General features: G+C 37.6%; 4 protein-coding genes across 6 annotated transcripts; 3 read left to right on the plus strand and 1 right to left on the minus strand.

Moving 5' to 3' along the window:
* Positions 1-195: 195 nt before the first annotated feature.
* Positions 196-3,475, minus strand: LOC140003874 (ACT domain-containing protein ACR11-like). 3 transcript variants are annotated; one of them, XM_072045596.1, is made up of 10 exons: positions 2,945-3,463; positions 2,309-2,366; positions 2,076-2,204; positions 1,845-1,939; positions 1,558-1,642; positions 1,410-1,469; positions 1,058-1,113; positions 790-895; positions 638-706; positions 196-530 (listed from the first exon to the last, which is right to left on the minus strand). In XM_072045596.1, the coding sequence occupies exons 1-10, from the start codon at positions 3,094-3,096 to the stop codon at positions 468-470; spliced, it is 873 nt and encodes a 290-aa protein (XP_071901697.1). In that variant the 5' UTR covers positions 3,097-3,463; the 3' UTR covers positions 196-467. The 3 variants fall into 3 exon arrangements, with proteins under 3 accessions (XP_071901697.1, XP_071901698.1, XP_071901699.1); XM_072045597.1 differs by having other exon boundaries at positions 2,076-2,201; positions 2,945-3,455; XM_072045598.1 differs by lacking the exon at positions 1,410-1,469 and having other exon boundaries at positions 2,945-3,475.
* A 2,178-nt stretch (positions 3,476-5,653) lies between these two features.
* On the plus strand, positions 5,654-8,473 carry LOC113741494 (uncharacterized). The gene is made up of 3 exons (XM_027269025.2): positions 5,654-5,810; positions 6,200-6,304; positions 8,111-8,473. Exons 1-3 carry the CDS (start codon positions 5,742-5,744, stop codon positions 8,150-8,152), a joined length of 216 nt encoding a protein of 71 aa, XP_027124826.1. The 5' UTR covers positions 5,654-5,741; the 3' UTR covers positions 8,153-8,473.
* Positions 8,474-9,351: 878 nt separating this feature from the next.
* Positions 9,352-13,040, plus strand: LOC113742905 (protein FRIGIDA). Its single transcript, XM_027270922.2, has 3 exons — positions 9,352-10,420; positions 11,762-11,928; positions 12,010-13,040. Exons 1-3 carry the CDS (start codon positions 9,439-9,441, stop codon positions 12,853-12,855), a joined length of 1,995 nt encoding a protein of 664 aa, XP_027126723.2. The 5' UTR covers positions 9,352-9,438; the 3' UTR covers positions 12,856-13,040.
* A 677-nt stretch (positions 13,041-13,717) lies between these two features.
* LOC140005163 (U2 small nuclear ribonucleoprotein A'-like) lies at positions 13,718-17,349 on the plus strand. Its single transcript, XM_072045601.1, has 8 exons — positions 13,718-13,924; positions 14,090-14,130; positions 14,225-14,354; positions 14,472-14,677; positions 15,115-15,288; positions 15,592-15,642; positions 16,025-16,201; positions 17,063-17,349. The coding sequence occupies exons 1-8, from the start codon at positions 13,843-13,845 to the stop codon at positions 17,066-17,068; spliced, it is 867 nt and encodes a 288-aa protein (XP_071901702.1). The 5' UTR covers positions 13,718-13,842; the 3' UTR covers positions 17,069-17,349.
* Positions 17,350-17,690: the final 341 nt, after the last annotated feature.

The following is a 17,690-nucleotide window of genomic DNA, read 5'->3' on the forward strand; positions in this document are numbered from 1 at the left end:
TCATCCAGAAAATGAAAGGCCCCGGATAGCCTCAGCCTATTTATCCTCAACCCCAAACGGCATTCTTGTGTTGTAATCAGTCTGGATAAGCCCCAAAACAGGGAAAAAACGGTTCTGCCGATTACTTTCCCCGTAATCGAGGGCCTCCAGAGTAGTACCCGAATAGGGGCACAGTGTTGGTAAAAGTGCCATACCTTTCCCGTAACCTTTTCCTTGATTACTTTCAATTAACTGGAGCAATTTCCCATGTATTGTGCCAGACTCTATGAAACTATAAGTTGATAATCTGATCACTGTATAATGTTGTCATAATTATCAGACCACCAATGGAAGTTTCAAATGATTTCTTCAGTGAAAAATTGCAAGTCACGGTATTCAGCAACTTGAAGCATAATTTGTTCCAAAAACGAGGCTACAGCGCTTCATTAATTATGTAGGATTCACAGTTGTCGTCTTCGCTAGGTGAATCAAAAACTCGCCTCTTCGGTTGATGGTCTCCGCAAATAATATCGCAAGCTATTAGCAAGAACCTGAAATGTAGCACAAAAGCAAAAGATTCAGACGTTGTACTGATGGTTGAGCTAGGTTCAGATAGCTTAGTATTGCAAGAGTGTGTTGTCATGATAGCCAAATTTACCTGTTGAAGGGGCTTGCTGATGGCATTACCATTGTAACTGACATGAAACGTAGCCTTAGCCAACAAGCCCTGGATGTCAAAATCGAAATCTTTTGTTTTCATTATCAAACAGGCACATGATAAAACTATGCTAAGTTGTAAGCAGTCTTTACCTCTGTGTCAAATTCTCCTGATTCCACAGCAATGTTTATGTCAGTAATAATCTTTACAAGATCCACAAGTAATCCAGGGCGGTCTGCTGTTTCAACTTGCAATAAACTGCAATGAAGCAACCATTTTATGTTATGCCTGCCTGCCATTTGACCTGAAGTATTGCATCAACTGCAGGCTGTTCCGCTTAGGCCTTGAAAGCCATTGGATTCAGTCCTGAACTCGTGCTCTTGTAATGATGCATACAGAACAAATTCAAACATGCCGTACCTTCGCTCTGGACTATCATCATAGACACGGATATGAGTTGCTATGTCGACATCAACCTGAAAAGTAAAGCAATTTCACCATAATTATCAATTGACAATATGCATTTTTTGAGTGCCATCCACTAAGGGTTAAAGACCAGTTAGATAGCTTATTTCCAGGAATTATGATATTTAGCTGGCCCAGCGTTTACTCATACTTTCAACTAATGAACATCAGGGGCCTAATGGGTGATAGTTTCGAGGATAGATAACATCTGAATTCTGCATGTTCATTCAGAGAGGCTATGAAGGAGAGGTTCATACTTGCGGACAACAAGGGACAAATGAAGTTTGCAAAATAGAGATTAATATACCGGCTGACTTGGCTGCACAACACCAAAGGCTGCCCCCATGGCTAACTGTGAGCTTGACTCCTAAAGTCATAATTAAAATGTTTAAAAGGTTAGAAACAAGTGCTCTAAAAGATAATCTTAATGACCGTGAACATAATTGAAGAACTACCGGATGATACTCAAGCAAATTGTTGATTATTGTTAAACGAATGGTCTCAAGCAACTCAGGATCCTCAACCTTTCTACCTGTAGAACTGCAAACAAGCCCAATCAACAAGTACTTAAAGCCAAACGTACAATGCCAGTTCCATAAACTGATCCTACTGATCAATATATGCAGTCTAAGCAAACATGCTATTACACAGTGCATCATATACTCGAAATGAAGATTATAGGAACATGGTTCATGATGTGAAGAAAAGGGATATAGGAAAATACACGTAAACATTAACTTACACTTTTGTGATGGCAAACTTGTTATGTTTCCCAGATGAATCAAGATAGACATTTGCCTTGACAACATTGAGCCCGAGATTTTTAAGCGCATTCATCTGAAATGCAATTGGTAACAGTCAATAGGCATACAAAAAGCAAATGAAACCTTACAATCTATTGATCACCACAAAATTAGAATGCGAGTGAGGGGCATCAACAACCAAATTAGTAGGAAAGACAGCAGCAGCATACTGTGTCAATAAGAGCCCCAAGGCGATCCCCAAATGTGATCTCCACCAAAGTTGCATTGGGGTCAGAATCCTGATCTATTATAACTTTGGGAATTGGAACTTCCTCAGTTTCTTGCGGGCTTTCGCCCTGCTTTTTGGATAAACCAAACAAACGATAAATATATCAAAATGGAAAGAAATTGGTGATTCAATCAGCTTTATAAGCAACTGGGTTAACCAACAGTGACTACTTACCACCACAGCTGCAGCTGGGGATGCTTGCAAAAGAAGCCTAGCTTCTGAAGATGGAAATCTGGCATCAAATCACCACCAAATTAGGTGAAAAAAGGAAAGAAAAAAAAAAAAACAAGCCAATAAGAAACAATTAACTGCTAACGCCGAAAAAGACAAAGTTTTGAAGACATTAACAGTTCAATCAATAATGTATTTTGTACCATCTAGCAAGAAAACACCCAAGCGGAGCCGTTACCAATAAATCAAGCTCAGTCCAACAGGATATTGGCATGACAAGAACATTTATGGGAGGGGGTTTTAACTTGAGGAATAAGATAAGCAGCATTTTAATGCCATGTGCAATTCTAAAAATGCAACAGAGACAGAGTCATGAAGCTAATCACGGTAGTTTCCAGATAATGCAACCAGTTGACAGAAGAGCTTCAAAATGCTAAAGTTTAGTTGCAAGTTAAGAAAATATTAGTCAAATTAAAATCCGGTCCAACAGCAGCAATCAGATAAAAATTACAGATAAACAAAACTTAAAACGATGAATAAAGTGTAGGGTTAGACAATTACACTAATGAGTTAGCCTTAATACAAGATAAATCCAGTTAGCTCAGAAGCAAATAAAGAATCCCAAATGTGAGCAAAGACCTTTTCTTGGAAAAATTACAGAATCCCTGAACTGGATCCGAACCAAAAGAGCAAGTAAAGAGGGAAGCTTTAGCAATGGGGTGCTTGTCAATTGCCTTTAGATTAGTATAAAGCCCGAGAGTTGTCCCAGAAGAAGCCATTGCCACAGCCATTTGAGTAGCAAAGGGGGAAAAACAGTATAGAGAAGCGTTGGACTTGGCAAAAATGGAAAGGGCTTTTAGTAAAGTGAAAAAGGTTCCGTCTTTGCTTTATCTGGGACTATGGGATTCTTGAATTTGTACCACTAGTACTTGAAAAAGGAGGAATAGAAGGAGAAGAACATGACGAGACGATGATGGTGCAAATGAAGAGGTGGGAATTCAAAGATATATCGTGGGGACTAAAATGTAACCATTTGGCTGAAAGGGAAACAGTAGTTGTTGCGCTTGTTCTAGGACTATCCGCCATTCTCATGATTTATCTGTCCATCTTCCCATGTTGTCCTTATGAGGTAGTGCCCATAATAACATTCAATTTTTTTTCTCCAAAATACTTAAAAATCAGTTCTAATGACCATTTTCTTTTTGTCTTTCTTCATGTATGAGCCTCAACAATCTAACTCGTCTCTCCTTTCTTATTTATATAACTGTTACAAAGGTTGATGATCCTTTTAGTGAAATTTATCTGATATTCCGATTCCTTTAACGGCACTTCTGCTTTTGTTCATTTTGTCTTTCTATTCTCTAGCCGCTACCATCAACTTGAGGGTTTTTTTTTTTTTGAAGGACATAAACTTGAGAGTTGGGCAATAATAGGGACGCGACTGCCTAAAATGTCGTGGTCTTATTTGGGGTCCAATTGTCCCCCACTCCTACTTATATAGGCGTTATTCTTTAAAGCATGTATTTCTATGTGATTTCTATGTGAGTTTTTTCATTTGTGCTCTCTCTCACCTTGTGTGAAGGTGACAAAGCACGTGCACAAATATCACCTGGTATTTCTATCTGAATTGGGCGGTAGATATTCAGTAACGTAACTTCTGGCCTATGGGTGCCATCCAGCTCAGGTAGTGCTCGAGTTTTGATCACTGCCAATGCTATTGTATTTTGACTTCGAATAAGTACGTGACGTTAAGCTTGGATTCGGCTCAACGCAATGGAAAATAATGTCGAATTCAAATCGTCTGATCTCAAGTAAACTGCAAGCCGCGTCGAGTTTGAGTTTTGAACATTGTTTCACGTAAATTTATTAAAATCTGAATTCATAATAGTCATTTCATAATTATAATAAATAATATATAAATAATACAAATACTCAATTAAGCTCGTCGAGCATTCGATTAATACTCAGATTTGACTCACATACGAAGCCAATGGCTCGAATTCGGTCAAATTAAATTCGAACCGAGTGCTTGACCAAGCTCACGAGTGGCTTGGCTCACCCAGACCTCTATTCGGCCTGTTTGGCACCTAAGTTTTTTACCTTGTTTTTAATGGACAAAAATTTTTAAAAACTTTGTCTATAATAATTTGTAAAAAAATCTCAAAATTTTAATATACACGCCCTAAAATATTCAAAAACAAATAAGTTTTTCTTTCTTTTCCCTTCTTTTCTCTCTCCCTCTACGTCATCCTACCATCGCTAGCTAGCTAGCTAGTGACGTTAACATTATCCTTTTTTTCTTTTCTCCTCTTCCTTCCTTTCACTCTTCTCACCTTCTCCCCCTTTGGTTGCACAACGGGTCACACGACCAAAGGGGGCAGAGGGGAAGAGAGAGGGGTGAGGGGGAAGGAGGAGAAAAGAGGGAGAGAAGGAGAAAGAAGGGAGGAAGGAAAAGAAAGAAAGAAAGAGGTATGCAGTGATAGTAACTATCGCATTAGGGAGGGAGGGAGGAGAAAGAAGAAGGAAAGAAAAAGACAAAATTTTTTCCAAATCCTTAAGCAAAACAAAAGTTTTTCTATAATTTGTATAATAACTTACAATGAAATTTTATATAAACGCTCAAATGGACCCTTCAATTGGATTAGAGCTTTTAGAAGTGTTAATTGAAAATTGTACAATGGCGATGTGATATAATGGAAAAAAAAAAGTCATTAAAAATACTTTAAAGAAAATATTTCAAAATTAATTTCTAAAAAATTTATAGTCCAACAAACGGTACCTAAGTTTTCTTTGAAAAAGGAAAGAAGAAATGCTACCTTGTAAGATTGTGGGCGGAAGAAAAATCCAGGGTTGACACTAAAAGGGTGAAGTCAGGTAATAATCAAATTTGAGTTCCTCATTGAACAAATTGGGCTATTATTTTCCACTTAAGCAACGACAGACACTGCTTGCTAATACATTTGTATTATTTTATATCTCAAGTTCCACTTTTCTTTTCTAAGCAGTCTACCCTTTTCCACAGTGGGTAAATAATGGTGCTTGTAAAATGTTACAAGAGATTTACAAAATTTAGATTAGTTGAAAAGACAGAGAAAAAAAAATTAAGATTAAGATTAAAATTCTTTGACAAATAGCAGTTGATTGCTGTATATTTTCTAGAACATGGGCAAGATGTTTGCTGTCCTGTCTTGTGATAAATTTAAGCCCAGTGGACCGTAGGCCGACCAACCATTACCCAAACACTCCTCCATTCCCCCGCCACCCCACCCAGAGAGGCGAGTTTCTCCTCATAAACCATTTGGTCCAATTACAGCCCAGAGGATTGTAGGCCCACCAACCATTACCCAAGCACTCCTCCATCCCCGCCATCCCACACATTGAGACGGAGAACTCTTGAAAGGTAAACGACGAAGAGGAAGAAGAAGAAACGAAAGAAATGTCGAAGTCCTGCAAGGGCCTTGCCATGGAACTGGTCAAGTGCCTTAGTGAATCCGACTGTGTTAAGGTAAATCCCTTTCACCTCATCAGATAATCCCTCTCTGTATCTAATCTCAGTTATCACCTTTCACCCGTTGTTAAAAATTTTCGACCAAGAATGACAAACCTTGAGGTAATATTGAGAATTTGAGCTTGCAAGCCAGAGTTCTTTCTGCTCTCAAATGGGTTTTACGTTTAGTATCTTATTCTTAATTCAAAGGGTGAAACTTCAGAGCTGTCTCTTGCTAGAAGGGGTCGTTTTGGAGGTGATCAATAGGTGTTAGTAATTGTTATCTGATTTGATATTTGTTTCTTGAGCTCGGGGAAATGTTAAAAAGATTCAATTTGGTGTTGAATAATGCCGTAGACCTGCAGGACGTTTGTCTTTGTTGACGTGATGGGGTGGAATTTGTGTAGGTTGAGAACAGGCCGTATAGGGAATGTGCCAAGGAGAAAACCCCTTTAATTTCCAGTGAATGTGTGGGACTAAGGGAAACATATTTCAATTGCAAGAGAGGCCAGGTATCTTTACTTTCGTTCTTGTGTTTTTTCCCCTCCTGCCTTTATAACTTCAAGGTTTATTGTCTTGCTTATCAAATTATGAAAAAAAAAAAAAAAAGAAAAGGAATAAAGTTTGGTTGTTTTATCATAATGCAAAAACACAAGATTTGGTGTGCTAGGTATTTGCATCATGACTTTGCTTTTACCATAGGTATTTTTCATTTCATGGTGCTATAGAGATCTCGGCATGTTTTGGATGTTCTCAGCTGAATTGTGACTTTAAGCATGCTTAAAATTCCTTCTTGCACTGCCTTTGGTTGCCAAGGGAAAAGGAATGAATTAGTTTCAAAATACTCATATTGAGGTGTAATTAGCTGTTTTGTATGATCTTTTGCAACTAATTGACCAAAAAATGGATATCCCGGAGTTTAGGCTTATTGAAGTTTACAAATTAAGTCACTGACACCTCTAATGCATTTCGGCATCTTTTATATGCAACGGACAGCCCTATCATGTATACACACACACACACACACACACATATATATATATGTATGTATGTATGTAGGTATGTATGTACATATATATACATCTATATGTATGTATGTATGTATCTGCACACACACATATATTTCAGAGACATATTATCTAGTCAGGGCTTGCAAAGGCATTGTCTTGCCTCAGTATTCTCTTAGAAAGAGTTATTCTGTGGATATATTTGTTCTTGGATTGGACATAGCATTTGCTTGAAATAAAATATCACTTTTGCTGCTGATTGTCAAATTAGGATGCCATTTAATTATCTTTTGACTGACCTTGAAACCTTCGTGGTGTGAAAAAGAACTTGCTAATGTTCTGCACTTTAAAAGCTAGAAGCCTCCTCTCATACAAAGGAAATATTATTATGTCAGAAGTGTAAATGGATAATTGGTGAGCAGCTAGTCTAACCATGTAGTGCATGCCATTGGCACTACAATTTTCAATTACAGTATGTATTAGCAAGCTACTAGCTGATGGCATAAAACCACTAACGGCTGAATTGCTCTTTTGTTTGATTGCAATGAAAACACTTCTGATTTACTCTCATCCATTACCTTGATGAGAGAAAATAAGATATCATATCCCTCAAACTTTGATAGCATATATACTATTCTACTCTTGACCATAAAACCATTGCGTAGTTACAGTTCATCACTTATCATATTCTAAGTGAGGTTGATTTAGAAGTGTTCTTTGTCTTTTCAGTTTTCTGCTAGTTTAGTACTTATAGCTGCACTTTTAGGTTATTGTAGCTGAAGATTGAGTTATGATTATCCGTCATTTGTGTTCTCCTACTTAATCTTAATCTTTATGTTGTCATCAAAACCCCGAAGTCAAGTATGCATCCGGTATAGAGGGCTAAGCAATAATATGTGTTTGAGTCTTGTGCATGCGCTGCTTCCTGAAGAAGTAGATGACTGAAAATGGTTGTTGTACACCCATACTTCTACGAAGTAGAGTGTTGCTTTTCCATAGTGTTAACCTTAATCCTTGTCCTGCTTTTGATGCTATCTGAATGTTGTAATCTCGCCCTGGTTCTGATTGCTCAGAATTCTTTGCCCATATGACAACAATTTCTTATTTTTGGAGATAATCGGTAAGGGAGTAATCCTGCCCTTAATCATAAAGACCCCTGTGGGATTGCAGCTCTTAGATTATTCAAATAATACTGCTTTTCAGAAAATGTGAACCTACCAACAAATTTAACTTTATTAGTTTGCATTGCTAGTTCCATTGCTTCACTTTTCATGCAAGTCCAGGAAACTAACGAAATCTTCCTGCTTTTAGGTTGACATGAGAGCTCGAATACGAGGCAATAAGGGCTACTAATTGGAAGAGTATTCTCACACGTCCTGTCTGATTTAACCGGGCGATGATTCACTTGCTTAGCTTGGTGCATGGTACTTGATGAGTGAATTAAAACAACAGACTAAATACTTTCTTCTGAGACTAAAAATAGGACTTTTGGGAACCCTTTCAAGAGAGCTAAACATAAGATAGTATGTGTATTAAACTTTGATGTTTGGTGTTGATTGAACTATGATGGGGACATACATAGTTGGTTTCCGTTATGTTTGAATTGCTTGGAGGCAACTATTATCTTATTTCTTTTTGTTCACTGGTTGTAGTAAAGGACCATAAGCTTCTTTATTCTGCTGCCTCTGCGCGTATGCTGCGATCTTCTTCTCCACCATTTTCAGTGGCAGACTGATAGGTTGTTGGATAAATTACTTGTAGGAACCTAGATTAGATTAGCTGCATGATGAACTTTCATCTGTTCAGGATTTCAATTTGCTTATTCTGATCGCTCTAAGACATAATGATGCTTGCAAAAGATCATTATAGTACAACATTGTGATTTTAACAGTTGAAGGTGGATGCTTAAATATGAATTGAATTACTCCCCTGACGCATCTTCTTCCTAATTTAAACTGTCAGCTTTTTGTTGTGAAGTGGAAGAAAAAACCATTTTCTCATGCCCGATGGCATCTGTGTTCCACAAAAAGCTTTTCACGCTCCAACTGAGAGAGTTTCTGAGACAATCCCTCGTGTTAAACTCATAGAAGTGTCAGATTTTTTTATTTTTTATTTTTATGAGGCTGTAGATCGAGCATATACAAGATTGTTTTTTTTTTTTTTTTGTTATTTAGGAAGGCAAAAATAAAAAGGGGGACTGTAATTAATCACCAAATCAATTTTTGTTTGCGAAAAAATTTGGAAAAATAATTTGAAAAATGGGAACATATGAAGTACACACAAGTTTTTTTTTTTTCCCCCTTTCTTTTCTTTCTTTTTTACTATTGAGGAAGGCAACCAAAAAAGGGACTGTACTTAACCACCAAATAAATTCTTTTGGGAAAATTTTGAAAAATGGGCACCAAATTAAGTAAAAGTGTGAATCCTCTTTCATGAATATCCTTTCTTTTCATTACCCATTTTTCCCCCAAATTTTTTTTTTTTTTTTTTTGGGGTTGCAAAGGGGCAAAGACGTGAAATCAAGATAAAATAGAGACGACAGGGATGTCTAATCCCACTGACTGGCTCTTTTTTTGATGCTCGACGTATATTTAGTCAAATCCTCGTACTCCCGCGAACGACCATAAACCATCGCTCCCATGGCGCAGCCGGCAGTAACGGCACCTATGCTTCCGCCTATCAAGGCTGAACACGATCCCAATCCACCACCTCCGCAACCCGAAACTACCACCCCTATCAACCAAGAACCACAACCCACCAACACCACCACTTCCCTCCCATCTCGACCACCACAAACCCCGTCATCTCCTCCGTTTGTCCCATCTTTTCTCAATTCAATAACCTACCTCCGCGACCTGTCCGCCGCCCTTGAAACCTTCCACAGTTGCTATTACGACCTCCAAGCTCACCTCGATTCCATTAATTCCGCCCTTGATTCCCAATTATCTCTCCAAAAATCCAATCTTCCCTCCCCACCCCGTGAAATTTTACCCATTATTCCCCTCCCTCCGCCCACCTCCACCCGACCGCCATCAAACCCTTCTCCAGTAAAAGAAAAAGAAAAAGGAAAGGGGAAATCATGTCAATCAGAGCTGGAAAGCCTTTGTACATTAATGTCTAGCAGGGGGCTTCGGAAATACATGGTAACTAATATTGGAGAACCGGATAAACTCCGAGAAGAAGTTCCAAAAGCATTGGAACTCTCGCCTAATCCGGCAAAATTGGTTCTTGAATGCTCTGGGAGGTTTTTTTTGCAAGGGAGTAAAGCTTATACTAAGGATTCCCCCATGATTCCGGCGAGGGAGGCTTCTGTTTTAGCGTTAGAGTGTTTTCTGCTGATGGAAAATGAGGGTGGCGATGATAGAGTGATTAAGATTGAGAAGGCGATTAAAGAAGAGGCCGCTGAGGCTGCTATGGCTTGGCGAAAGAGATTGATTAATGAAGGAGGTTTGGCTAAGGCTAGTGAGATCGATGCCAGAGGATTGTTGTTTTTTCTTGGGTGTTTTGGGATACCTGCCGGGTTTAGAAATGACGATTTCAGGGATTTGGTTCGAGCCGGTAATGTAAAGGAGATTGCAGGTGTTTTGAAGAGATCAAGTGTTCTTGGCACCAAGTTTTCAGGTCTCATTTTTTGCGCTTAAAAAGATATTAAGAAACTTTAATTTACATTTTTTTCGTAGGAGATATTTAGATGCTGTTTTAAGCTGTTGATTTATATGCTTTTGATGGATGCTTATAGTTTGTTTTTGCATGTGTACTGTATGCTAACTATGTACTTCATTTAACTATTAAAATCCTAATTCCTAATGTTGTGGTTAAGCGTATTACAGGAACATCAGGTGCAGCAATTCGTCGTGCCTTAGTGTAGTGTCTTTAATAAAAACCTAACATTTGAACATATTAGGATGATTAGCTAGGTCTTTAGAGAAGCAGGAACAGTTCACACAAGTGTTTTGGTTTGTCAGAACCTTGTTGTTGAACTTATTAGACTCTCTAATATGAGAGCCACAAGTGAAACTATTGGCAAAATACGTGTAACTGATAGATGTCATTGTCATGGTAAATGCTTTTTTTTTTTTTTTTTTTTTAAAATTGAGTGGAAAAGATGTTCAGACCAATGTGTACAGGACTATGAACCCATTACTGACTACAAAGGCTGGCTCAAGTAAAATGTTAAGCACTTTTGACTATAGCATAGACTGCCAAACTTTCATTGGTCCATATAAATGGTTTACAGTTATAGTTACGACTCTTTAGTGTGTTTGTTTAATTAATCATCTTTACACTCTGGCATCTTGAATTTGCAAGAGCAGCTAAATTGGATATGCTGTTCTAGAGAATTTTTCAAGTAGCCTTGTGGGCCAAATAGTTGGTTTCCTCTTTTGAGCAGCAGATGATGCATTTTGCAACCTTTTTAAAGTTTTTAATTTGCTTTTTTTCCATGTTTGCCCACATATAATTTACCAGTTCCATGCATGTTTGTCCTTTTAGTAAATAGTTCTCTAGTTAGATGGCACCTGATTTTCTTTTGTTGTGATGGGTGATTTAAGTGGCTCCACTGACTGTGAACTAGATCTTCCTATAAAAGTTTATTGAACTATTGAACCGTGTGTTTAAGGTTTATCTTGTTTGATAGTATGTACTTGAAATGCACACTTTGCAGCTGCAATGCTTTGAGCAGCTTTCAAGACATGTTACTTTCTGATTACATCCATTTCTTGCCTTCTTTGCATTAGCTTGTTCTTTTTTTTTTTTTTTTTTTTTTTTTTTTTTTTTTGCAACTTGAACTATTTGCCCATTTTTAGTTACCTCTACTCTTCTTTTGTTTTTTTTATTTGTAAAAGTAGTTGCATTCTTAGAATGTACCTAGGTGAGTTTGCTGTACTAAAGGTAGTTTGTATTCATAGCACTTGTTGTTTTATATGTGGTCTCTGGCCAAGCAATCTGTTTTGTCTGTTTCAGACATAATAGGTTGGATGGTGAAGAATAAAATGGCTGTTGATGTTGCTTGTACTTTTGGCTTTGAGGATAAGTTCAATCCTCAAACAATTTTGACTGCATTTTTGCAAGAGTCTAAAGAAACCTCCAAGAAAACGAAAAGATCAACACAGGGTTCATTGGCTGCATTGGTAGGTTCAGTTTGAGCTCAGAATTGTTTGCGTCCTTTTTGTCTTGTTTTTCATCTGATTGCAAGTTGCCTGTTTTTGCAGAATGAGGCAAAGAAGAAGCAATTGTCTGCTTTGACATCTGTTGTCAAGTGTTTGGAGAGTCATAAAATTGATCCCTCAAAGCTTCTACCAGGATGGCAAATCAATGAGAAAATCAAGAGCTTGGAGAAAGATATTGCTGATTCTGACAAGCATATAAGGGAGAAGGCAGTTCCAAAACGAAAAGCAGATCAAACTGATTCTTCAAATTTGAAGAGCCAAGAAGTCAAACGGTCACGTTACACTGGTCAAGGACCACAGCAGCAGAAAGTACATATTCATATTGATAGCGAGAGGAACATTCTGGATGGAGTCCATGGACACATAAACAGATCTTATGCTTTACCATCTGTATTGCATGGAGCTGGTGGAAGGTTGTTACCAGAGGGCATTGCTTGCTCTGTTGTAGGAATTGGTGGTGATGTCCTTGGAGCTGGAATAGGTGGTGGTATATCGGGAAGTGCCCCTAGTGTTGTGCGAACTGGTTCTTATGCTGGAGTCCACAGTGGAGCACTAGTAGATGCAGCAGGACATATAATACATTATGATGGTCACCCATATGGATTGCGGGGTGATACAGCCGTGAGTGAACGGCTGGCAGCTCCTGCTTATGCTGCACAACCTCCATCTTATGGGCTTGCTAGCTTGTATAAGCGGACATCACCATCCTTGGACAACTTTCCAGGGTTGCCTTCTAATTCGACGGTAGCACATAGGAGCTCTGCCTCTGATCTCTATCAGTTTGCTGATTCTATTGTTGAAAGCGAATCATATCACAGTGGTGGTTCGCGCGCGGCCGGTGCAATTCCTCCTGTTGTGCCTGCTCACCATTCATCCTACTTGTATTGAGTTTTTGGAATTAGTCCGCTCGTCGTAGCCTGACAAGTTTTTGTCTAGGCTTTTTTAGTTAGCATACATAGTGAAAATGAAGGAACAAATCGGGGTTAACTGATTTGATATGGAAAGCTCCACTCTCCAGCAAATTGCTGAATATTTAAGTATCATCTGCGTCTATTCCTTCTTATGGAGTTAAATTGAAGGCTTTCACCCTCTGGTGTTAATTGTGCAGGCAAGAAGAGGGTGAAGTTGAAGGCTTTGATCCTCTCGTGTTAATGATCCTTTGGTCAAGGTTTAATGCTTCTTGTGGGAACGGCTTATGATCAAACTATACAGAGGAGTAAATGATTCATTCAAAGACGATGCCTATATAATGACTTCTCAGCTGCCTTCAAAATCATCTGCTTCTGTTTCTATCATAAGAAAAACAACTTTATGCATTATGATAGACTATAGCAAATAGTTTGCATTCACCGTAAAATATTATGTTTAATAATTATTATAGCATTTTTTTGCGAATTCTTTGGATAGTGTATTATTTAATTTTTTTTTGTGATTAATTTACGTGAAATAAATAGATAATAAAAAAAATTATTGAAAAATGTGCTGTTGATATAAGCACAAAAATTATTTCAAATAATGACATATTTAAACACTATCGCGTGATCTAAAAGTTTGTTATTACCAAAAAGAAAAAAGAAAAAAAGACACGAAAAATTCTTATTATTAAGTATTCATCCTGTCTACAACCAGAAAGCAAAAAAGTTTTCAAGAAAAACAAAAAGAAATTAACAAAAAGAAAAGCCGGAGGTTATATATGTAATTTTACACTCCCGCAGCGTCTAAATTTCAGTTTTAAGCTCCAGAACGTGGGAAGCTGAGGGTTTTGTTTCTGTCACTCTTGCGAAGCAGCAAAACCCCCCCCCCCCCTCCCCTGCCCCGGCAGTCCTCTCATCAAAAGAAGGGTAGAACCACCACCAACAACCCAACCCGGAAAGAATGGTGAGATTAACAGCAGACCTGATATGGAAAAGCCCTCATTTTTTCAATGCTATTCGGGAGCGCGAGCTAGATCTTCGAGGTTCCCTTCCTTTCTCTTAATTTACTACACAAGGTTTTTCTTACGTTCTTAATTGACCTTCTTTTGATGCAATTACCTCTGAAATTTCTAAAATTCATGAAGTATATCCGTTGGATTGAAAACTCTTTTCTTAAATTAATCGCTACTATCTGTTTTTCTGTGAAGGAAACAAGATCGCAGTCATTGAGAACTTGGGTGCTACTGAGGTTAGCTTTCCCTCCTTATTTCAACGAGAATATTTTGTGGGCTTTTGGTTTTGGGGAATTTATTTGAATTCAAGATGCTGGTTTGTATGTTCAGGATCAATTCGACACCATTGATTTGTCCGATAATGAGATAGTGAAGCTCGAAAACTTTCCGTTTCTTAACCGGCTTGGCACTTTGTTATTGAACAACAATAGGATTACTCGAATTAATCCCAACCTTGGAGGTGAGACCCTTAATACAATTAAATGTTAGTGGATATCATGCTTCAAAACAAGTTCCTTCTTTTTCTTCTTTCATTAACTGAAAAATGTTTTTACTTTGTCTCATTTTAACGTTGCAGAGCTATTGCCAAAGTTGCATTCTTTGGTCCTGACTAACAACAGACTGACTAACTTGGTTGAGATTGATCCACTAGCATCGCTTCCCAAGTTGCAATTCCTTAGCCTGCTGGATAACAATATTACAAAGAAACCCAATTATCGGTTGTATGTCATCCACAAACTTAAGTCTCTCCGTGTGTTGGACTTCAAGAAAGTGAAACAAAAGGTCAGCATAATTATTGCTGCAATTGATATGTTGACTTTTATTTTCTAAAGTTCGGGTTGCAAGTGCTTTAATACTGTGTGCTTGTTTAGTTTTGAGACTGGAATATTGGATTTTTTTTGGGGAAATTAAACAGAAACTTAAGCCAAAGTTGAGAGAGTTTTTTATTTGGTCGCTCCAACTCATAAATAACAGAAGTAAATAATTATTCTCTAGTCGAAGGGTGTTAAATATTAGCAATCATATGGAAACAAATTGGGAATGTGAGCATTTTGGTGCTGGCTGATTACATCAATGATTGAGAAAGTAAGTTATATATTGTTTCTTCTCAACCATACATTATAGCATAACTTTTGCATATGGATTTTGACCCCTCACTACTTTTGAGCTTAATTGGTTTGGAATATTCATATAGACTTTTTTCTTTTTCGTTGAAACAGGAGCGACTTGAAGCAAATAGTCTATTTGCATCTAAAGAAGCTGAAGAAGAAGCTAAAAAGGTATCTACAAAGACATTTGAACCCGGTGAGGTTCCAAGCACCCTAGAGGCTCCAAAGGAGGAGCAAGCACCTAAAGCAGTTGCTCCTACACAAGAACAAATTTTAGCTATTAAGGTATTCTTGTCAGATTTTATTTTTTAATTTTTTTTTCAGAAACAGAACTATTGGTTTTAAAAGCTTAACTTTTCTATCAATTTTAGATCCCAAGGAAAATTTTTTTTGTTAGTTTCAAGTTCATGATTATGGAGCATTTTAGTACATAAAAAGCAGTTTCAATTTGTACTCCCAAAACCTAAGATTCTTCTAGTGACTGCTGTTCTGAAATTTATTCTTCTTGCTTGACTTTGTTCTACTGCCCTACCTGTCTTTTGGATGTGTTTTGCTTTAGTTTATTAACATTCTGGTGTACATCTGCAGGCTGCAATTGTGAATTCCCAAACTCTGGAAGAGGTGGCAAGGCTTGAACAGGTGAAGTTCTTTACAAGTCCATATGAAGAATTGTAAACAACATTTGATTCTGCTCTGATCTTGGTGGTCCTTTCACTGCATAGAATACACAAATTGTAATCAAAATCATCTATACTTCCCTTTGTTTTATAAACATGTGAATTTGAAATCTTCGAGACTAAGTATCTTGAAAAAAAAGGCATAAAGGAGGTTATATGCATTTTGTAGTGAAGGAATTTTGACTATTGAGATGGAAAGTACTCTCTGTCAAAGGGAAAGAAGGAATGGTGCAGATTTTCAGTCTGGCAAATCTGTTACTCATTTCCATCTTTAATTCTAGTTCTTCAACCTTTTCTTTTCCAAATTCCAGCTGATGCACCCAATGGTGTTAACTTTTTTGCAGGCACTGAAAACTGGCCAACTTCCTGCTGATTTAAACATTGGAGAGATTGATGATGCAGGTGAAAGTGAAAATGCCAGAGAGGACAAAATGGTTACTGATAGTGAAGAAAAAACCAATGATCAACCGGGAAAGGCTGAATCTGAAAATAAGAATGATGGTCCTGAAGAAATGGAGCAGGTCTTGCCACGTAACTTTGTCATTACTCTTGCTGTGAACTTCTTGTTTTGGCCAGTTACATAAATGTTGTGACCGTAGTAAATAGAATTTGCTTGAGAAAATCTGGTCATTAATCTGAATTGATTAAAAACCACTTTGGAATAGCTGAAATAATCATAAATTTTGTTATAACATATGAAGACTGCTACAACCCGCTTGCTCAGCAAAAATCTAGCTGTGCTTGACCTGTTCCTGAATTGTCACTTTCAGCATCAACCACACACATTTTCACTGCATGGTATAGTACATGAATGATTAGCCAATTATCTGTTCGGCTCACTTCACTTTTGTATTAGGCCTCTTCAAGATAGCTATTGAACATTGGTATTCTTCTGACCTAGTCCTAAATCACAAGATTCACAACTTACTGCTGCTAGAAAATCAGGATATTGACATTTCATAAACCTTAGAACTTATTTATGATGGGCTACTCTGCTTTCTTCTTTTTCCCTTTTCTCCTTATTCGGTTTTGTGCAGTTTTATTGATGACTGCAGCTATTACTTGAGCAATTATATTTACTCGTGTGCTTATCTCAAGCATGCAATGACGATTCATACTCACATCCCCTATTTGATGGCTTCAAAATGTGTAAAGCAGTTCCCCTTCTTGACACCCCCCCCCCCCGGGGGGGCGGGTGGGATTAAAAGTGTAGGGAATAACTAATGTCCATTCTAGTTTGATTTCTTTATGTCCTGTAGCCCAGTTTTGTTAAACTGTATTATTTGCAGAGTGCAAAACATTTTTACAAGTTCTTTTCAAGTATCAAATGAACTTTGTTTTAGGTCTAATACTTTTCAACTGTATAAATTGTCAACTTTCAGGAGTAAAGAGTGGGCTTTGCTTCATTTGCAAGTTTTCTGGAGTACTGAAAAGCGGTTGACAATTTGAGGATTATGGCCTGCAGCTCTTTTTTTTTTTTTTTTTTGGTTGGTCCGTCAGATACTAGTTATGTCCAAATAGAGATACACTTATGTACTCCTAACCACGTTTTCGTAACCATTGAACTGGAAGCATATTAGTAATCGTTAGGATAAGTTGTATCTTTCAGAATTACCTTTTGACAATTTTGGATTCACCAAAAGGCAATGAAGGTAGAATTATAGCCGTATATGCTTGCAAACTTTGTGATTAAGTTTTGCTGGAGAACGTGTATGCAGTATAAAATGCATCTTGCTGATTAGATGCCGGATGTCTCAGAATGTTTTTGCAATGAAACCCTCGAATGTGGCATTAATAATTGTCAAAAAAATGTCTGAACAGACTACTTGAAAAGAATAATGATTTTAGCAAAATTAACCTCTTGAAACTTTTGCTCCTTAATCAGGACGTTGATATGTTGCAACAAAACAAGCAATTCGTACAAGTAAGAAAGTGAATGTATCTTGTTCTAAATCTCACCTGCTGAAGAAGCATGCATGATTGGAATTGAGTGAACAGGAATTACGGTGC

The sequence above is a fragment of the Coffea arabica genome, chromosome 4c, assembly GCF_036785885.1.
Source record: "Coffea arabica cultivar ET-39 chromosome 4c, Coffea Arabica ET-39 HiFi, whole genome shotgun sequence".
NCBI classification, from domain to species: Eukaryota; Viridiplantae; Streptophyta; class Magnoliopsida; order Gentianales; family Rubiaceae; genus Coffea; species Coffea arabica.